The sequence below is a fragment of the Balaenoptera musculus genome, chromosome 4 (genome assembly GCF_009873245.2).
Source record: "Balaenoptera musculus isolate JJ_BM4_2016_0621 chromosome 4, mBalMus1.pri.v3, whole genome shotgun sequence".
NCBI lineage: Eukaryota > Metazoa > Chordata > Mammalia > Artiodactyla > Balaenopteridae > Balaenoptera > Balaenoptera musculus.
Window position 1 is genome coordinate 74,983,171 of NC_045788.1, and position 22,710 is coordinate 75,005,880.

The window sequence follows — 22,710 nt, forward strand, 5'->3', positions numbered from 1 at the left end:
GTTTTTCTTTCTTTCCTGTCAGGTACTGGTATCAAGCTACTTGCTCAAGTTCTTAATTCTTATTTGCTGCTTCTAAATTGCTATGGGCTTGGAAACAATCTAACCAAGAAGTAAAGAGGCTTTTAGGGAGGATAGAAAGGAGTTCCTACAGAAAGATAAAAACTTTATCCTTAGGATATCTCTTTGGGTTGCTCAGAGGCTGGTTTTTATTTTCTTCCTGTTTCTCTAATGTTATACATAGGTAACATTTGCTGGGTAGCTGTGCTCTTGATCACTGAATTAACTCCTCTCTACAGAATGCAACATTCCATAAGGTTTAACTTGACTTTTTTATTTTATGGGTTTCTTAGAACTACATTTTGTAACTGGTAGGTAGATTTCTAGCTATTTAAAAGACTACCAAACTGTTTGCCATGATTTACTGGAGTGATACCATTAAACCAGAAAAAGGCATGGTTATGCTAGATATTTTGTTAGAATTGGTCAATTTTGAAATGAAGAGTCTTTCCCCTTATACATTGATTTGGCATAAACAAGGCTCACAGGAAGTACACGTATTGATCTCTAGATTTCTATACCTTGTCAATTTGGTAGGAATATGAGGAAAGTGAGACTTTTGATTAAATCCCAGAGATCATAAATCAGAAAAGAAAAGTAACATGACTTACTGCTTTCCAGGCCGATGTCTTCCCAGATATCCTGGGGAGACGGGATAATACTCAGCTGAGTTCAGATGATGGAATTTGGAGTCAATGGTCAAGATGGTTTTATTGGGATCTTATTAAATAGACATGAGGAGAGAATATTTCTATGTCTGGAGATTTCCAGACAAACCATATAGAGAGTGTTAAAATTTGGATTAAAAAAAAAGACTGGGAACTTTTATCAAGTACTCCAGAAAGTCAGAAGGTAATTTCACCCTAGAGCTTACTGCTTTCATAATCTGACAGGGGAGCTACATATTTTACATTCTCCTTAAACTAATGCCATTTGATGACATTACAGGGGATTAATTATCAGGAGAGGACAAGAGAGGAGTGACTCTCCACCCCTTCTTTAGACCTTTCAGAATTCAGGATCCTTTTATGCCCAACTCTTACCTCTTAGTCATTCTTAGCAAAGGGCCACACTGAGGTCTCATTTTCTAGAGCTGGGCTGTGCAGTATGGTAGCCACTTGCCACCTATATTTATTAAACAAAGTTGAAAATGCAGTTTTCAGTAACAATAGTCACATTTTAAGTGTTCACTAGGCACACATGACCAGTGGCTACTGTATTGGACAGCACAGACACGGAACATTTCCATCACTGCACAGAGCTTGATGGTGCGGTGCTGTTTTAGAGTCTTGCCTCAGGGGGGCTGCTACACCGGTGCCCACTGCCTCCCCAGGACCTCTCCGAGCTGGCAGTTTCATCTTCAGCATGACTGTTTAATTCAGTCAAAGCCTTGACTAGCCTGACCCTAGGACTTCCTCCAGACTGTATCCTACAACACTGAATCTCTACCTCAACCCTTCTCTGCAACAGGGTCCTGAGAGGGCGCTAGGACTTTATGTCAACATTATTTCTCGTGTCTTGAGGTTTCCTCTATTTGTACTTTGGAAACTGAATTCTTTCCATAACCTGGTTATGTAACTTATCAACCAATGTTCTTGCTGACCCTCTGTTAATGATGGAACATGTTTAGGATGCTGTGGGAAAGAGATTTAAATCAAGTTGGGAGCTGGAAAAAATGAATTGTGAGGTTTTAGGGCTCTATGATTCTACTGATTTCGACAAAACATAGAGGGCTGATTGATGTTCTCCCCTATAAGCTGTCAAGAAATATGTTCCATTAGATAGTTAGTTTGATTATCTATCTATTTATCTATCTATCTATCTATCTATCTATCTATCTATCTATCTATCTATCTATCTATCTATCTATCTATCTGTTGTTGTATTGGTTGAGGGTGGGGAAAATGAAGTAGTTAAGGATGGAGGGAGTATTTAGGTTGAAAGAAAACTTCAGTGGAATTTGAAACCTAAGGCCCACAGAGTAGGACGGTTAGCCTCAGATGAATTCTAATGTCAGGATTCCCCACAGTTTTAATGAGCAGAAGCTACTTTTACTTCCTCAAGGCCTGGCTATCATTCTGACTGGGTCTGAAGACGTTGGCAGGTAGGTCCCTCAGGACACTGGGGAGAGACACTGCTGAATACTTGATTTCACCCTCCACTAGGAATTCTGGACCATTGCAGAGAAAGAAGCGTGAGTGAGAAAGAAGTCTGACAGCCACTGACTTAGAAAATTTAATGGGCGATACTTTACCAGGCAAGATTTCCCACTCAGCTTTGGTACACTTGTTGGGAAAGCCCTGCTGTTGGGTATTTATGGCCCTGAGTGTGCTCCACTGAAACGCTCCGCCAACCTACTTGTTATGAAAATCGTAGATCTCCTGGATGTTGCCAAAGATGATATGCTCCTTATTAAGGATCCCAGGGGGGATCTCCTCCACACCACTGGTCATTTCCCACAGGTAGGTCTGTAAGACAGCAACAGTTCCGTCACTGGCAAGCACTGCCACGTGAAATACACACAAAACAAACAGGGCTTCAAACCTGTGGGGTAAGGCTCAGACTGGGAATCCATGTAGAGCCTAAAAAGTGAGATGGTAAATAAGCAGAATGGAAAGAAAGAAAACCTGAATGTTCCATTATTGTGAACTGTTGCTAGGGAAATTCACATCCCAGACTTTAGCAAGAACACAAACTCCACAGTCTTCTAATTTATTAAATGTGTTTGAGTTTGACTGTGTGCTGGGGGGAGGATGCAGATTTCTAGACTCAACTTAAGTTCATTGACTGTGTCATAGATTTTATTTTGAATTCAAGTGTGTTATATGCTTTTTTTTTTTGCTGGGCCTAGTTCCAGTCTGAGAAAAGCTTCTTTCCAAAGCACTTTAAACTCCCATGCAATTATTATTGACTCTGGGAGAAAGATGTCCTCTGGTTGGTTTTTTATTCTTCAAGCTCTGGGAGAAGACAGAGTACTGAGCTCCTCTCCAGGACTTGATGTGGCAAGGATGTCGGTTTCTAATACAGCTGAGAACTGATGACCGCAAGACTTACCTCCAAGCACTCGTGTAAGTCCCTCACATAAGCCTTCTCTGTCTGAAGCAGTTCCGCCATAATGAATCTAGAAGGAAGCGAATGGGCTTTTAGTTGGTTAGAGATGTAATACCTCGCTTCCTTCAAACTTCACTGCCCCCACCCCAGCATTTATGACATTCTTGAATGTCCTATTTCTCTACTTTACCAATATGCATCTCTCCCTCTGAGTCCCTCTCACTCTGAACATTTGCTCTGTGTCCCTTCAGCATGTTTGTGCTCGGCTAGTTCCATACTCTCTTCCCCTTTTCCCCCCCCAGTTCTACCATGTTTTGATTCTGTGCTGATATGTGTGTGCTCTCAGTTGCACATCTGTGTGTGTGTGTGTGCACATAAGCTTGTAGTGCCACTCACACTCATTCTCACCAACTAGACACCAACTCAGCTTCCTATGTTTCTCTTACTGTAGCTCCCAGAATGATGATTCCTGCTGAGTAGAACTGCTGACTTACACCAAAACAGTTCACAGTCCCACAGGTTAAACCAGGTTTAAAAGCCAGAAACAGATGCCCAAGACACCACCGCCGAGACTGGGGGTTAGCAAATTTTTCTGTAAAGAGCCAGAGAATAACTACTTGTGGGCCATTCAGTCTCTGTCACAACCACTCAGCTTTGCTGTTGTGTGTGAAAGAAGCCACACACAATATGTTAAAAAAGTAAGTCTGGCTGTGTTCCAATAAAACTATTTATGAACAGAAAAGAATTTCATCTAATTTTCAAGTCACAAAATATTCGTCTTGTTTTGATAGTTCTCAACCATTTAAAAATATAAAAAATTAATTTTTAGCTTACAGACTATATAAAACAGGTGGTGGAACAGTTGTGGCTTGTAGGCCATAGTGTGCTGACCTCTGGCTTCTAATGGGGTTATTTTACATCACAAACTGATGTGCATGAGGCTGAGCATGTGATCCCAAGTACAGCACAAGCTAATGATATTAAGTGACTACTCTTCAGTCTCCCAAAAAGAGAAGCTGTGCTACACATATGCAAGGGGAAGGCTCCTTCCTCCTTGGACCCCTAAACAACACAATGTACCTGTGCGGGTGTTCAACTCATGATGCGTGGCTTCACTGTAGTGTACCTACGTCACTTTCTTTCTTTGACAAATTTGTTTTAGAAATGGTGCTTCCTAGCTGGCATGTGATATGCAATAATATCTAGTTTAGCACAAAATATATTTTTATATATTTATCTTAGATTTTCCATGTCATTTTTTCATGGAACTTCATAATGAGAATCCCTATTTACAAGGTGTTCCATCACATAAAAATTTTGAGAAAGATTATCCCGAGTGTCCCCTGTTGGAGATTTCAGAAGAAATATTAAAATGAGCAGCATCTTTTCCTGAACCTTTATCTTGGTGGGATTTTCCTTAAAGCAAAACTTTGTTCTAGCAGTGGCCTTTCTATTAAATTATTGATTTAGAAAATTGCCTTTTGCAGGAGTTAATGAGCCACTCTCTTGCTAGTCTTGCTCTATTGGTAGAGTGGAAAGTCCATGAGCTTTGAAGTCAGACAACCAGGAATTGAATTATGACTGTCATTTCCTAGAGGCAGGACTTGCTTCTCCAAGCCTCAGACTCCTTACTTATAAAACAGCTGATCACACAGGGCTGCTGCAAGGATTAAACAAGATCCTATAAGCAAAGTTCCTAGTACACTGTAAGTGCTTGGTAAACAAGGAAAGAAGGAAGATCAGAAGGAACGTAATCCCACTTGCTTTGAAAAATTGTCTTTGATTTTACTGCCTTGGGTTCTGGCATGCCTCTACCTTCTCCCTTTTTCTCCATCTGCTTCCTGCAGTTTTTCCTGTTTTTCTTCATAATTTAGCTCCACTACCCTCTACCCGATTTTGTTTTACTTTCCACCCACCCTTTACCATCCTCTGGCTATTTGGTGTCTCAGAGACAGCCCAGCAGGAAGATCTGGCCATGTGTTGTCTCCTCATTTCCCTCTCTGCTATGGGTTGAATTGTGTCTCCCCCAAAATGTATATGTTGGGTCCCAACCCCCAGTACCTCACAATGTGACCTTATTTAGAAACAGAGTCATTGCAGATGCAATTTAAGATGAGGTCATACTGGAGTAGGGTGGGCCCCCACTCCAAAATGACTGGTGTCCTTAAAATGGGGGGAAGTCGACACAGGCCTGTATTAAGGGAGGACGTCGTGTGAACATGAAGATGGCCATCTGTAAGGCAGGGAGAAAGGCCTGGAGCAGAGCCTTCCCTCCCAGCCCTCAGAAGGAATCAACCCAGCCAACAACTTGATTTCAGACTTCCAGCCTCCAGAACTGTGAGACAATACATTTCTGTTGTTTAAAGCACTTGATTCGTCATACTTTCTTACAGCAGCCCAGATGGAACATATGCTCTGACTTCACAGACCAGCTTGAGTTTCTTCAGTTCCAAGGGACCTATAGTCCTACTTTATTTTGATAAAATCAACTACAGAGGCCTTCTTAATCTTAGAACACACCATTTTTTTCCAGCATTACCCAAAAGGAATGTCAAAATACTCTTCATAAAGCCCTTGCATATCTCTGGCTATGTGTAGCTTTGTAACGCTGATATAAAGAAAGCAGAGTGATCAAGACACGGTTTGTAAGGTTGACATGGTTCATTGTTTCTTCTGTCCAATGCCCTAAAGTTCTTGGTTAGTGTGAAATGTGGGTGGAAGCATTATGTCTGCCCATTCCAACCTCTGTAGGTGGTCATGGGGACACAGCAAGCTGTCTAAAGGGACGGGTGGCAGTGAAAACCAAGCATAGCCATGAGGAGCCTTCCAGTTGGTGGAACCGTCTCACGCCCAACCCCCCACATACTCTTTCTTCCGGGCTGATTTCCGCTTCTCTTCATTGACCTCATGGTTGGCGTCCCGGAGCTTGACCTCACGATCTGAAAGGCTTGCTGGGATGATATCCAGCTCTAGGTCCTTGTTATCCTACACACAGAGAGATCGCAGAGGTCACCTTGGAGATGTTTTGGGAAAGCAACTCACCAGAGTTGGTGGAGGTGGGGGAAGGGAAGAACAGAGAAAGATATAACGGAGAAGGATGAGAAGATGGGGAATCCCACCAACTGCTACCCACAAGCACTCTTCTTCATGGGATAATTTTTTTTTTCAAATAAGAAAAGTATAAAATGTTCAGGTCAAATGCTCAGGGATAATATCCACAACAAAGAAAAAGAATGTACACATTTGATAATTAGTGTCATATTTCCTCAAGGATGTTGGGCCTGATTAGATCTACACACACACACACACACACACACACACACACACACACACACACAGGTCCAAGACTGGTGATTAACCATTATAACAGATGTGAAACAGAAATGTAAAAAGATATAAAACTTTCATTTGTCAAGGGAAAATAATAAAAGTAAATATTTTTATTTAAACAAGCAACTTCCCTTGGAAATAGAAAGCTAAATGATAGAACAATTACTGAATTTTCTAATTGCCCATCCATGCTTATTTCAACCACTGTTTGGTATTTATATAGAAAAAAACCTCTAGGAAAAAAATCTCACAGGTTAAAGCCTGGGGGAGATGTTAATTCCCCCAATCTTTGTGGTTTGACCACTTTATTCTCTAGTCTGCTCTGTTTCAGAGTATGAGCCTATTTAAAGATTTAAGAATTAGAAATCCTAGGATTAAATTGCCAGTATTTAGCTCTTAATTCATAGGTTAATGACCCCTATTATAAAGAAGAGATTAAAAGTCAGTCTTCCTTTGCTTCCTGGCAAATAGTACTTCTTTTCAGTTGAAATGTCAAATAGACTTTATACAAATTGCATACCTTATTCTTGAAAGAGCACTATTATACATACTGAGGACTCTAATCATTTGCTGATTAACATAATTGGGTGGAAGACAGTACTGATGAAGCCAAGATAAAAGGTTTAATCCTCAAAGTCAACAGTTAACTCTACACATAGAAAAACTCTGTTCTGTAGCCACAGGCCCTACCCATGGCCAGCCAATTTTGCACTGTATATAGCACCAGTCATGGGGAGCTGGAAGCCAATGGCTCAGCAAGATCCAGTCCCTCCAGGAGAAAGACAACACAAGGCAAGTGCTCTAGGGGTCAACAGCTCAGGAAGATTCCTCTGCAAACCCAGCTTCCCTCCACGGCAATGAACAGCAGTACTGACGGAGGTAAGAAAGGAGGATGTCCCAGCTGGGCAACCCCACACCTACCTCTGTGTTGACTCCAAGGGCTTTCTCCAGAGAGTACCGGTACTTTCCCATCCTCAAGGAGAAGTCTCTGTAATGCTTGTCCACCGTGGTCACCCATTTCCTGATCTCTGTGGCATGAATGTGGCCTTTTTCCACAAAGCTATCGGCCAGCTGAATCAGGAGTTTCACCTTCTCCTTTGTTTGCTGCCCCAAAAGATGGTCGTAAGTTACTAGCTTACCTTTACTATCATGGCCCTTCACTCCAGCCCTCTTTCCTTCTTCACAGAAGCCATAGATACCCCAGAGCCAGACTGCCTCCGTTTATATCCCAGTGCTGTCACTTACTGGCTGGGAGGGCTTGAGCAAACTACTGAAACCCTCTGTGCCTCAGTTCCTTCATCTGCAAAATAGGGATCATAATAGTATCTATATTGTAGGGTTGCTGTGAGCATTACATGAGTTGACAACGTAGGATGTGTCTGGAACACAGTGTTCACAGTAAGAACTCAGTAAGCAATAAATGTTAGCCAGTATGATTATTGATGTAAGAATCTCTTTCATTAATATAGCACTTTATCAGTTTACAGAGTATGTTCATGTTACATCTGAGACTCGTTTGAGTCTTAAAGCATCCCTAGGAGGCAGGTGGAGGGAGGCGGTATGGGTCTCTTTGAAACACAGATTGAAAAGGCTGAGGCTTAGAGAGGCTTAGGGCTTGTCCAAGTTCATACAACCTGTAAGTGATAGAGCCGTTTGCCTCTGGTCCATAGTTTCTAGTTCTCTCCCTTTACTCTACTGGCCTGAAGAAGGCTTTCTAAACGTCAGGTGAGTTGGCACAGCCAGGATCTACAGAAATCTAACCAGCAGATTTAAGAGTAAACTCTGTCCCTTTCACCACCAGGATCTTGTTTTTAGTTTCCTTGAGAGAGAGAGAGAGAGAGAGAGAGAGAGAGGGAGAAGAGTGAACGAAGCTAGTGTCCATCACAGGGCTAAGTGAGGTGGAGCCCTGACGTGGGTCAATTTCATTTCTAACAAGAGTGTGTTCAACATCTACTCTGTCGACACCACTGTGCAGAGGGCTGTGGGGAAAGACCTGGGGGGTAAACAAAAGAAGAAAAAGAGATTTCCACCAGACTGTTTATATCCCTAGAGGGACAAGATTTTCACACAGAGTAGTTCAATAACTCAGGGCATTATGTAATTGAATGTCAAAATAAGAAATATGTATAGTTAACACTGCAGGAATTTTAAAACAGGAAAAATATGAAGGTGGGCTGGCAGGGGCAGAAAAGGTGTCATGGGGGAGGCAGGACCTGTGCTGGGTAAGATATGGAAACGGAAGGGCTATTCAAACAAGCAAACGCTTGCTCACCTTTTATCCTCAGTTTGGGTTTTGAAAATCTAACATCTATCAGGAAAACCTGATAGATTTTAAGAGAAAGGGAAGAATATTTACATAATATTCTGAGAAGTAATCTTTTATCTTTTGGACTGGGGGAAAGTAGGTACAAGGTTTGGATCATGCTACGATCCGGGTAATTGAGGGAAACTGAGAAAGAAAATCACTGGAGCAAGCGCGGAACAGACAGAAGAGCCTTTCTTTCTTTATGCCACCACCCTCACCCTTGCCTCTCCAGGCTCACCCACAGCCCCTCCCATGAGAGACTGACCCTCTCAAGAACTGCCAGAGGGAAGCTTCTGGCCGGAGAGGCAAGCAGAGAGGACTTGGTTCCTCACGGCCAGGGCTCCCGCCCTCCAGCAACACCTTCGAGCCTCTCCTACCTCAGCACAGTGGGCTGGTCCCCAGGGCTGGGAGATAAGGGGCCAGAAGAGCTTTGGTGTGAAGGAAAGAAGGTGGATATGAGGACAGGAGAAACACCTCCTTAGCAACGAAAAGGCAAAGAATAATGGCGCTGGGACTCGGTTAATACAAGATACCTGGTATTCCAAGGACTTCTATTTCTTGCATTTAGGGCTTCCTCCCTAACCCGGGAAACAATTTTTCTTAGGTTTGTCATTTACTTAAAACAGTGATTAATTTTTGTAGCTATAATCAAGAAATCCATCTTCATATAAAATCTTGGAAACACGTATTTATTCTCTGCTCTTGGTAAGGAGACTTGAGCACGAGATGGGGGTTTATAGCCAATTGGTAGCAGCAGTCCTACCAGAGCAGCCCTATAATTTCCTATCAGAGGAAATGATATCCTAAAACATCAAAACTGATTCAGAGTCAACAGGGATAGTGGCTTGTGAGCAAGAGCATTCCAGGTATGTGTGGGACCCAGGGGGAGCAGACAGACAGTGAAACTGGCAGCGCAGACAAGCTCTTCCCCACGTGGCCTCACCTGCCCACGTGACCGTCTCCACTGCTCTCCGTGGCCCCGAAATTCCAGCCATGTTAAATAAACCTCACCTGCCCCCCACAATGTGATGAGTGGCTCCTCCTCACCCCTGCTTTCACCTCAATGGCCCTCTCTCACCTCCTCCCCACAAGGCGAGTGGGAGATGCCCTTCCCAGTGTTCCCACAGTACCACACACATGCTGCTACTTCAGCGTGTATCACGCTGAGTTATTTATGTCTCCTTCATTAGGCCATGCGCTTCTAAGAGATGAGTGTGATCTTATTCATTTGTAGCTCCAATGTCTACGATGTATACCACAATAATAATAATGTTGAGTAAATGGATGAGTGCGTAATTATTGTGCTTGGAGGTGAGTAAAATTAGACCAGCAAGAGTTGAAGGTTTACACTGGGAAGAATTAGATGAAAAGATTTGACCCCAACCATGCCCACGGCCCCTACTGAGAGCAGTCTGAAGTGATTTCTTATACGTGGGTGACTATGGTGGCACAGCACGACCCGCCCCATGCCTGGCTACCGCTGATGAGATCAGAGGTAAAACTTGCCCCACGAGGGCAGCCCATCAGTATGCAGCCAGTGACTTCCAAGGTGTCCTGGCCTAGAAGCTCTGACTAAACAGGGACAGGGGCAACATGTTGGGTCAATCAAGGTGGTTTTTCTGGGGATGTGAACTGTAGAGACAGGGAACTGGGTGGCTGGTTGCAGAGCAGAAGTGAAAGCAAATAGCAGAGGAGAGAAGGGAAGCTGAATCACAGCGGTGGTAGTCATGTATGCCTGATCTCCTGAGATGAGCTGACCCGGAAACATGGCTGCTGGAACTGCCCTGGTCTCGGGTGACATCCCAGTTTTCATCTCCAGAGGTGAGACTATGCCACGTGTCTTGTTCTTCCCATTGGGCTGAGTCATTCAGCTTTTCCTGGGCTCCTTCGAGGTCCAGCCGCACAGTTTCTGTCTTCTTTATTTCCACATACAGCCATACAAAATCTTTTCCCCTTCTAAACTTAAGCCAGCTTGAAACTCAAATCTTGCCACCAAGAAGAGTAACTTATACAGACTGATAAAGTGGGGGTCAGATGGTAGAGGTGCTTGCATGTTAGGTTCAGGAGTATGGACATGATCTTGTGGACAAAGGGAGCTTTTGGGGAATATAATTCACTTGGGCCTGGAAATTTAGAACACATCTCACTTATCTAGGGATTCTTGTGTTCACTAGTGTATATTTTGCCCTTTCATTTTCAATTCTATGTTATCTGCTGGAAAAGACAGAGGTTAAAAATAAGGGTTTAGTAGTTCTATTTTTCTTATTTTTTCTCTTCCTTCCTTCTTTTGATCAGTTAATATTATATCATCTTCCCCTAATCAGAGCACCTTACTCCGAATACAGTTTATAAAAAGCCCTTTTGGTATCTCTTGAAAATCTGACAAGTCTTTAAAATTTAGCCTTCTTGATATATTCTCATAATCTAATTATAAGCATCCAATTGGCCTTTCATTGTTGATCTGCCTTGTACTTACTGATATATTCTTTGGGGGTATGGAATTATTGTGCTCCCTGAGCGGGAATACCATTCCTTGAGATGTATCTTCATATTCATCCCACAGGAGAAAGAGTTTGTTGTTAAATATGAAAAACTAAACCTTGCAAAAATGTCTATCACATGTGAGCTATGTTCATTCCCCTTAAGAGTCTCAGAAACAGAAACATGCCCATCTTTCATCTGAACTGTTTAGATTCTACTTTTCTCGTTGAAAGCGCCTCTCTGACAAGCCCAGTGTCCCCTTTCCTGGCTGTCTGAATTCAAAGACATAATTTAGTTCAGCTAAAGCTCCAGTCACTTTCATTATCACTTAATTCTCTTTTGTTGAGAAGAATCTAGTCCAGTTTATCTCATAGCTTCTTTTACTTTCAGAGATAAAATTATCAGTTTAGAAAAGCGTTTTCTCAACATCATTACTCATTGAGAAATGTAAATAAAAACCACAATGAGATACCACTTCACACCCGCTAGCATGGTTATATAAAAAGACAGACGATAACCAGTGTTGGAGAGGATGTAGAGAAGTCAGAACTCATATACACCGCTGGTGGAAATGGAAAATGGTGTATGCACTTTGGGAAACAGTTTGGCATTTCCTCAAAAAGTTAAATATAGAGTCGCCACCTGACCCAGCCATTCCACTCTCAGGTATATACCTAAGAGAACTGAAAACATATGTTCACACCAAAACTTGTACACAAATGTTCACAGCAACATTATTCACAGTAGCCCAAAACTGGAAACAATCCAAATGTCCATCAACTGATGAATGTATAACAAAATGTGGTTTAACCATACAGTGGAGTATTATCCAGTCACAGAAAGGAATGAAGTACCGATGAAGTACTGCTACAACATGGATGAATCTTGAAAACACTCTAAGTGAAAGAAGCCAGACATAAAAGACCACATATTATATGATTCCATGATTCCGTTTACATGAAGTGTCCAGAACAGGCAAACTCATAGAGATAGAAAGTAGATTAGTGGTTGCCAGGGGTTGAGGGGAGGGGAAAAGGGGAGTGACTGCTGATGTGTACAGGGTTTATTTTGGGGAGGGATGATATATTCCGGAACTAGATAGTGGCGAAGGCTGCACAACCTTGTGAACGTACGAAAAACTACTGAATTGTAAAAAATGGAAAACAGAAGAATCTAAAGAGTTTTGCTATTAGAAGAAATAGAGTTCTTCCAGATGTCAAGATGATTAAGCTTTCCTATCACCATGTATCTTGACTCCTTATAAATTTTGAAACCTACAATAGGAAAATAGCATTTGCATTCTTCTAACTGGATTGTCCACAGCACACCACAACAAGAAAATCTTATCCTCATCCAAATTCTCTTTATCTTATTTTTATTCTCACATTTGTGTATTGCTACATAGAAAGTACCTTTTTATATTCAGTATTTCTTCTACTTGATCTGTTTCTTCGGAACAGAGTATAGTAAATCAATATACTCAGTATACTCTATTGCTCTGTTCAATCATGAGGGCCACCATACTTACTGTCGTGTGGTTTAAGGTCAATTTGGTTTCCATTTCAAATTCACTTTATTGGTTATAAAGATTAAAACCAAAGATGGCTGGTTAAAAGAGGTTTGCTTCTGGTAAGTGGGACTGTGGTGGGGCCGAGGCTACTGCCTTTCATCAGAAGGTCCCCAGCTGGATTCGTTATCTTGTAGATATTCCCATAACAAATAGCCCTGAAACTTGGAAATGATAGATGGGAGGATGAAATCCCATTAAGAGAAATAGTTAAGAGGAAGAGAGAACAGAGAGAGAGTCAAAGTAAAAGAATCATATTAAATAGAGGTTTGGGGAGGAAGCGTTGTTGAAATCTACCCAAACTTCTTTTTCTCTTATGTTCTCAAATATCTGTAGCCTCCCTTCAATGCATAAGATATAGTTAGGCACGTGAATGAAGCATGGTTCTTGTCCTTTGGGATCTTGCAGGCTCATACAGGAGGTAACACTGCGGAGGACAGGACGGTCCAGGCCAGGTGCCTTAAGGGCTGCACAGACAATGTCTGCAGTGCAGGGATAGGCCGATTGTATCCGGCTTGTAGGCAGGGACACAGAGGAGGAGGCACTGAAGTGGGAAGGTGGGGTCTTCTTAAAAAGTACAAACTAGATGGAAGGGAAGGATATTCTAGGCAGGGAAATAGTATAGAAAAGATACAGAGGAAAGAAAATAAATGATGTATCTCTTGGAGGGTAAGAAAATAATATGCATTCAGCTGGAGCATAAAATCTGCATAAACACATTAACTGAAGATACAGTGGCAGTGGTAAGGTGGCACAGTTGTAGACATTGTTGAGTGTTGCCTAAAGGCACTGCAGAATCATTAAAGCTCTTGAGCTAGGTGGTAATCTGACCAAAGTAGTGTTTTAAAGATGAACGCCAATGAAGGGCAGGATGGGTTGGAAGGAAGGAAAGGCCAAAAGCATGGAACCCAATTCGGGTGACAACAATGTGAATAGAAAAGAGAAAGACAGGAAGATTGTAAAGGAAGGATGAATTAAATTTGACTGAATGACTCTCCACATTTCCACTTTGGTGATGGACAGACTCTGATCCTAGGAAGTTCTGGGTATCTGCTGTGATCCATTCTACGTGAGCAGGATCACCAGTGGATCTGATACTATTCAGCCTCTTAGTGGTTCGTTGTTGACACTATTTGGAGAGGGGCAGATAGGTGCAAAGTGGGTAATTCAAACCCATTTTCATTTGGATTTGAAAAGGGTTCTGTGAGTCTGCCACCTCCTGGGCACTGTCTGCTCTAGCTGGTATTGAAATGAATCTCTTATCTGAAATGACAGTTTTTCACATTGGGTGAAAAGGCCCAAAAGCTCACAAGTGTGCAGGGGGAAGGCTCCCCACTATCAAGAGTTCAGAGTGTAGGATTCACAAAGTGGATAACCACTTGTGAAATAGCAGCTCAGGAAGGAGGCTAAGGGCCTAATTTTGTTGCAGCAGATTAGAGAGAAATTTGCTGCAGTGTCAGAGGGATCTCTGGATAAGGTAGGCATTAATATGTTCCCCCCCAACGACTCTCACAAAAGCTCCTCTCATCCTGGGAATAGCATCTGCCCTATGTGGAAGTGATGCCAAGGATGGTCCTCCATGGCAGGGAGCCCAGTGTGAGGGACAAGGATGCTACAAAGAGGGAACTGAGACATCAGCTTTCACTCAAAGCCAAGGGTCCTCAGATCAAATCCTGGCTGGGAAAACAGATGAAAGTGAGATTTCCCTCTATTATATTATTTTCATTCTCCACCTCGGTGCGAATGGAGGTGTGGGGGTGTGTGGTACGTGCACCAGTGCATGTTTTGCTCCCCAGAGACCTCAGCCTGGCTCATTTGCAGGGCGAGGCCAGAGGGAAGTAGTCAGCTCCGGAACCTGCTTTGTGAACCCACCCACAGCCGTTGGCCCTTCCCAAAAGGTGGACTTCCCAAGCCATTCAAATTTCAAGAATATGTGGCTGATATTCCCACACGATGTGCATTTCACATGAATACATTCCTTTGCCTTATTTGGTCTGAAAGAATACAGCAGATTCCAGAATCTGGAGCACAAAGATGAGTGCCATTTGGAAGCACAGCGTATAGGAGTTGAGTTCCTGCGTACAGAGGCTCTACCAACAGCTGCATCTCTTTGGACGTTCAGGTCTCAAAGGAGACGATCCTACCTGTGTGTCCCCCCGCCTTGCCTCTGCAGTCAAGCATTTCTGTGTACAGAGGCTGTTCTCCCTCCCGCAATGTGAAATTGGCCAGACTGGGGAGCGCTGGGTGGAAGGGGAGGGCTCCGGGATGCTTCCTACCTTGGCAGGCACCCTGAACTCCCCATATTCCTTCAGCAGCTCCTGAGTCTCCTCTGCAGTCTCCCCCGTGGAGGTATGTGTTGAGAGGTAATATTCACCTGTTTCTTGGATCCAGTCTAGCGCCTGTAGGAGGAAACAACCCATTCAGTGCCCCAAAAGCCAGCTGTTAGTAGGAAAACATGCCATGCTCTGATGTGAAGGTTTGTGGTTTGGGACAGCATGATGGACCTAGGAGATGTTGGCACGATTCAATCAGTATGTAGCTTGGAAGTTGATTTTATGAAAGAGCCCTCCACTGTTAGACCTGGAACAACCCACCAGCAAAGAGAGTGTCTTGTCCATTAGACTGCGGACTCTTCTAGGCCAGGCCCAGTGTCATCTATGAGTTAGAGCAATCTGCCCCCAGCGTCTCCTCCCAACAGAGTGCCTGGTGAAGGCTGAACGGCTGGTCAGCGCAAAGATGCTTTCTTCTTTTCATCCCCACCTCCCACCTCTACTCTGCCTGCTCCTATGACCCTCTTCAGAACTGTCCCAAGTCTTGGTCATCTAGGCCTCTGTATGGTCCCCGGAACTGAGGCAACGCCAGGGAAAGCTCTGAACATACCTGCTTGGCGCTTCGCTCAAACACCACGTATTGCTGGCACTGGTCTAACCGCCGCTTCTTCAAGGTCCAGAAGTGCAGGACACGGTTCTCCCTCTGTAAGAGCTCACTCAGGATGGCTGCAGGGCAGAGAGACAGGCGCTGGTCACAGGAAGGTCCTGAGCAAATCTGACCGGCTGCTTCAGCCCTGCTCCCAGGTGCCAGGTAACTGAGACCTTCAAGTCTCCCCATCGGACTGATCCAGCACCAGAAGCAAGGGAGCAAAAGTGTAGTTCAGAGAGGATTTCCCAGAGATCAGGGAGACTGGGGGAGGGCCTGTTGATGAGGTTCCATCAATGAAGGGGGGAAGAGGAAGTCCCCAGGGTGACTTAAAAGTGACTCTGATCCTCTTCACGCCGAAGCTAGTCCTTGATGATAAGAGACCTTGGGAATTATCAGTGCTGAAAATAATAGCTAACACAACTGGCGCCTGGGAGCCTGCGGAGAGTGAACGGACTTGACAGGAACACCAGCCACTCTCGAGGGGTCCTAGGAGAGGGCCAGAGGGGACCGGCGTGAGGACTGGGGTAACCGCATGGATAGCCGTGTCACTTGCCACGAGCTCTGTCCCGTACAAGGGGCTGTGCACTTAGCACTTCAACAGCACAACCTCAATTTTAAAACCTCTGAATTATGGGCCTAGGGAAGCTATGTTGGAATCATGTCATCACGGAATCATGTCTCTAGGCCCAAACTTCCGTGCTGGTTGGGGCCGATCATAAGAAAAGCTAAAAGCTGTTCTCACGTCATCTCTAATGAAGGTGAGTGCGAGGATGTGTACAAGGCATGGGGCACCACGGTGGCCGTGGGAGCTGTTCGTCCATGTCATGTCCCTCCCTCTCTCTACTTCTCCTGTTGTTCCAGAAGCAGCTGGTTATGTGGATGGACTTCTGAAGTGTCTAATAGTATGTTCTAAGCTTGAAGCAATCAAATTTATTTTGTATTGTTTGCCTCCTGCTTCCTGCTAACTATATTAGATACTAATAAAATACACAATAATGATGCTATGGAAAGTTAACACTTATTCAGTACTCACTATGTGGCAGGTACGTATTTTCACAGTACCTCAGGATGCATGGACCACTATTATCTCCATTTTACAGATGAAGAAACTGAGGCTTGGAGAGGATAGGAAACTCAACCAGGGTCAGTCAGATAAAGGGGTAGAGCTATTTGACTTAAGAGCCTGTGTCCTTAGCCACCTTGGTCTACCGAGTTACTGGGGCTGTAAAGCACAAGTTATTGTGCTCTATAAAAAAGGCACAGCCCAAATTGCAGTGCTTGTACTTAGAAGTTTTTGTTGATTTTGTATACCTTTAATGCCCTATGGAAGTTTGGCTCTCTAAGGACAGAATCTGTCTCTCCTTTCTTAGGCTAAGAGCTTTTATGGTCCCTATTATTTATCTCTCCCTATATCTCTGCCCTTATTATGTAGCTTTTTAGTTCCTCCCCAAAGAGACAAAGTGTACTTCCTCATCCCCGAACTCAGGCTCAGTCACATGACTTTCTTTGGCAAATGGGCTGTTAATAGATAGGACACAAGTAGGGGCTTGAAGTGTGCTTGTGCACTTGAGCTTGCCCCTTAAACCTCTGCCATCACCTCTATAAGAAGTTCTCCTGGGTAACCGCTGCCCCTTCAACCAAAGTCCCAGAATTAATCCACATGGAGCAGACAAGAACCCACTCTGCAGTGAAGGGGCCAAGCCAGCCAGACCTGCACCCTCAAGCAGAACCGCATCACTGAGCCCAGCCAAGGCAGCTGGTCCCCAAGCCAACACAGTCATTGAATGATAAATGCTTATAGTTGTAGGTCACTGAATTTCAGGGGTTGTTATGCAGCAATAATTGCTCCTGTAACAAAAACTTAAAATAAGTGGCACTGGCTTTGGGTCCAGGCAGCAGGTGGAAAGGAAATGGATATAGGAGAGACTGTAGGTCCCTGCTCAGGTGGAAGCTTCAACTGGGCAAAGACAGTGAGAACCTGTGTTTCCTTTACCCTTTTTGTCTCCTAGTCAGAGTTTTGTTCACTGAGGTCCGTCTGTGGTGGCTGAGAGAATCAATCCAGCTCAGGCGAAAATCCTAATGAGTTTCAGGTTTCATTTGTGCCCCATCGGGTAAACTTTCCTTTGGGCAAACCCTGCCCTGGCGCCCACGAAGGTGCGGCAGATCCTGCTCACCCTGGGGGGCTGCCACTCTCGGCACACTGGGGCGGGGGCGGGGCGTGTGCGCTCTCAGCAGGCAGCTGGCCTCACCCAAGCTGCCACCTGCACTTGGACATCAGAACACAGGCTTTGAAAAATCTGCAGGAAGGGGAAGGTGACATAATGCGAGTCACCCACAGGGCCCCTCGGCTGCAAACAGGGTGGCACATCTGGAAAAGGAATGTTGCTTCCCTCTTCTCTGTAGGGATCTTTGATTACTAAGTTTAATTCTTCCCAGTGGCCTCTGATCTTCGCACCTCCTGAGTTCCTTGAGCAGGAGAGAGGCCCTTCCCAGAGGAGGTCAGAGCTTCCCTCTGTCTGCTCTGCAGCTCGCCAAGCCTGTCCCCACTCCTCACTCCAAATCAGTGTCACTTCCCTCCCTACCTTTGGTCTCTGGGGTTGACTAGTGGCCATGTACTGCACAGTGTAGATACATAGAGATCATCTGTCATTTCAGAAAATTCTACTAGCGTTGTTCTAAACTCTTAAGATAAATGCAAAAGCTCTGGGGAAATTTTATAGTCATTTTTCCATTCCAAATCTTGATGCATGTTGAATCGCCACCACCCACACCATCCCACATCACACTTTTTCTTATCCAAGGAGGAGAACCAGGTCACATGAAGACCAGGTACCCAGGCTCTGGTCCTCGCGGCTGAAGTGGCTCGAGGTTGGCAGGGCTTGCACTGACCTTTCACTTGCTGCTCGGGTCCTCGGGTGTGGCTGGCGGCACTGGGCATGCTGACATTGTTCCTGTGGATGTACTTGAGAAAGACCTCAGCGTTCCGCCGTGCCAGGGTGCAGGCCTGAGAGAGACAAGGTGTGAAGCCCCACACATAAGTCCCAGTCTGGTAGGGGCACGTGATCTAAGACACTGGAGAAGGGGTGCTGGTGATGAGGCTTCTGGGGCTCTGGGTGAGCAGAGCCCTGGGGAATACTCCAGTTCCAGTGCAGGAGACTCACTCACTCCTTTGTCGAGTAAAGAAAAGCTCCCTCTGCCTCTCCCCTTTCCATCACAGACAAAACCAGAAATCAGCCACCCTTTGACTACTACGTGTTGATTCAGCGTGGCCACCTGAGAGTGACTCTCAGGTTGGTTTCCCTCTGCCACCAGAATGCCTCGTATATGACCACTGGTGTAGCCACTTCAACATTAGCTTAATTTAGACTTGAGAAAGCAAATTTAGTGATCAAACCTATTAACCGTATGTTCCAAATCTAAATGGCAATTACCCACATTTTAGAAACATATTTGTCCATCAAACCCACCCCTGCCTCAATAAGACGAATAAAGATCCTATTGCTGGGAAATATCAGTCATGTAACGGGGTAAGAGCCATTGTACCACGCCCTTAAGACTCACAAGAGTGGTGGGTAGCAGAGAGGACAGGTCTGTCCCATGCTATTGTACCCAATCCAGGCCCAGCAAGGGCAGGAGTCATGAAGCAAGTCAGGGCTAGAATCTAGGTCTACTGACAGAGTACTTCTAGTTTCTCTCAAGACAAGAGATTTTCTGAATTTCTTTAAAAAGCAGTATTTTTCCTGATGGTAGAGGTAATACATGCTAGTCCATTAATTTTCAATCCACAGTTTTCAGAATTAAATTATCTCTAGACAAAACTGTTAACTTTTAGACGTCTTTATACTTAGCATCTGATTCTACAAATCATATGGTAAAAAAATTATTTCAAATGTTGCATTCCCAACAATGGCTTCTGGGAGCTGTGGTAAAAGACTGCTAGTGGGTCCTTCCACTCTGAGGCCCATGAATTTAACAGCTGGACAGTGGTCCAAAGCTAAGGAATCCAAAATAGATCAACTAATGTATGCACATGGAGAGCTCGATCTTCTGTCCATTGGGCTTGTAATTCCCACAACAATAAGGAGTTTTTCAACTATGGTTTTAGGCACATATGGAAAACATCAGAACATTTTCATTTTTCCTTCTTCAAAAGAAACATTTAATTTTATGAAGACATACCTTTACACTTCTATTTAAAATATCTGGCATGCCCTACATAAATCGTTTTGTTTTAAACTTCGTTTTGTCATAGGGAAGACTTTTAAAATCATCTTAAGCCCTGTATGGAAGAATTTCTATTTAATCTTATTAGTAAGAGCTGATTACTAAGAGTTCGGATCAAATGCGGGTACAGATACCAGATAGATGGGAGAAGGGCAAGGAGAGGTCATCTTTAAAAAAGAATAAAAATAAAACTTAAAGAGGTGGTCAAGTAGAAAAAATCCCTAATAAAAGAAAGGCAGTTAATTACAGAACTGTAGAAAATCAGTGGCAACATGTCAGGGTATAAAAATTCTCTTCTGTGCTTTCAGAAACCTGAAAGGAAGCAGAACATGAAAGCAGGGAATTTGAGAGAAAATGGAGCCTTTAGATAAGTTTTAACACTGAAGGCTCTGTCAGAGAGGAGATCAAAGGCAGGAGGAAAGAGGCTTAGGAGAACTTCCCACACCAGCTGAAGGCTGTTCAGAGCAGGACTGTGCTTCCTCTCTGGGAAGCTAAGGCTCTTTTAAAACCAAAACAAACAAAATAAGGTATCTCTCTCTTCATACAGCACAATAAACAGTGTTACATTCATTGGTAATTGGTAATCGTTAGACGGATAAATAAATAAGATGTCTAAATGTATTTCTTTAACTCTTGCCCTAAATTTTGCATCATCCATTTATAAAAGATGTATTTTAATAGTTTTCTATCTAGGCTTATATATTTCAATTAAAATATTTTTATAGATAAAACATAACAAAATGAAAGTAGGTGTTTTTCTCAGTTAACATCAATGGGATATCAGGATATTTGTACATGGCACCAGTAGAAATGAAGCATCCTAATTGCCTAATTATACAAAAAAGTGCTGAGAGAAATAAAGAATGTTTGAAGTGTAACCTTTCAACTTTTCAAATTAACTAGCCAATATCCCCTCTACAAATGCCTCCTTTAGATAAGAAGCTAGAAAACAGAGGGGTATGGGAAGCCCACATGAAGCAGTGAGAGAGAGAGAGACAGAGAGACAGAGACAGAAAGGAGGAGGAGGTGGAGGCGATGGGAAGAGTGAGACAGCAGATCAAAAACAAGGCTAAAGTCCCAGACCTTGGATGACAATGTGCTCTGACCTTAAGAAAGGCCTCCTTTTGTTCCAAATGTTTACTGATGAGTGGAATGACGTGGTCGATCTCTGCTGCTGGCCCCAATTTATCTCGTCCACCACACCAGTCCTCATCTCTCCGGTATTCTTGCTCTAAGCTCTCCAGGACACTACAGACCTAATGAATCATGGAAGAAAAACTTGGTAAATTAATCATTTAAAGGTCCTATTTTATGAGGACCTTTAGCTAAGAGACCCCTACGGAAGTGACATTTTTCATTCAAAATCTAATTTGTAGACCAAGGTGCACAGTGGCCCTGAGACATCTAAGAGAAGTCCAGGAGGCAGTGAGAATCCAGCGTCTGGAGCTTGGGAGACAGATGACTACCGAGATATGGATTTTGGAATTATCTTCTGATGGTTGAAGGCTGAAGCTATGGGGGTTGATGACATCACCTAGGGACAGTATGCAGAGCAAGAAAGGAAGAGAGACTAGTAATTTGGGGGGTTTCAAAGTGTTTTTATATATTATATTGCTATAACCTTATGATACATCTATGAATTAGGTAGAACAGGAGAAAGAGGTTTGAAGAAGATAACTGGGTTGCCCAACTATCTGTCCTTGCCCTACAGGAAGTAGCCTCAAGTAGAGGTAAAGGAGGAAGTTGCCTATGTTGTGTGACTTATGGGCCATAAATGAATGTTACCTTTTCCCTCCCTGGGGAAAAATATTCCAGCAAAAGTGTTTCAAGGTACTACTATAAGGCAATGACATCTCCAGGCCAGCTATTATAAAATGCACATTTCCTTCAGAGGGATAACAAATTTGGGTTGACTTAAAAGATAGTTAAGATGGTTTTTCAGTTCTAAAAATGCTGAGAGGCCATGCTCTAAGTGACCTTATAGAGGAACTCAAAAGACCAAAAGCATTTCAAATGGGGCTTAGAGGGAAAGTTAGGTTGAGCGCATCAGTAGGAGACCCAGGGCAGCCTAGTGTCAGGGCTTAAGGATGCAGAAAATAGAAACTCATTCCTATACTTTCCTTCAATAGTCTGTGGCAGCAGGGGAGAGCAGCTCTAACCACCCTTGGCCTCCTCTGTCTGAGAAAGGCATCTCTTTTGGTGAAGGACATGGCATTGGATAAGATGCCTTTTGAGTTATGAACTGAGCTGAAAAATAAGCTGAAAGATGTCCCGGGCAGAACATCCCCACAGCCAACATGCTTCCCATGTCATGAGGAGGCCTATCCCTGAACTCCAGCTGGTTTCTTTAGCACCACACACCTCTCTTGTTGCAAGGCCTGAAAACATGCAGGAGGCTCACGTCTTGAGAGAACACAGATTATACACACACAAAAACTTTAAGAAAACAAGTACTTGACACCTGTCCCATGACAGTATTGGACTTAAAACCAATCAATTTGGGAGCTAGAGGAAATGGAAAGATTATCCAGCATAAGTCCTTTAATTTAATAGGTGAAGAAACAGAAATCTAGAGAGATAAAGTGACCTTTGGTAAGGTCAGTTCAGGGTCAAACTTCCTGACTCAATCTAGTGCTTTGTCCCCTTCAGAATCTTGAACCATCTCAAATTAAAATCTGTATATGATATTAGACAGGGGTTAAGCCTCATTTTTTTCATATGGATATTCAGTTGTCTTGCACCATTTGTTAAAAAGACTTTACTTATTGAATTGCTT

General features: G+C 43.5%; 1 protein-coding gene across 1 annotated transcript in view; it reads right to left on the reverse strand.

The window, feature by feature from the left end:
• The window catches only part of KALRN (kalirin RhoGEF kinase), a 655,634-nt gene that overhangs the window by 239,473 nt on the left and 393,451 nt on the right, over positions 1-22,710 (reverse strand). Inside the window, exons 18-25 of the mRNA XM_036850143.1 lie at positions 21,041-21,190; positions 18,600-18,714; positions 15,672-15,787; positions 15,068-15,190; positions 7,360-7,542; positions 5,975-6,093; positions 3,112-3,178; positions 2,416-2,525 (exon numbers count right to left, since the gene is read on the reverse strand). Of these exons, the coding sequence (XP_036706038.1) occupies positions 2,416-2,525; positions 3,112-3,178; positions 5,975-6,093; positions 7,360-7,542; positions 15,068-15,190; positions 15,672-15,787; positions 18,600-18,714; positions 21,041-21,190 (983 nt within the window). The remainder of the gene's footprint in view (positions 1-2,415; positions 2,526-3,111; positions 3,179-5,974; positions 6,094-7,359; positions 7,543-15,067; positions 15,191-15,671; positions 15,788-18,599; positions 18,715-21,040; positions 21,191-22,710) is intronic.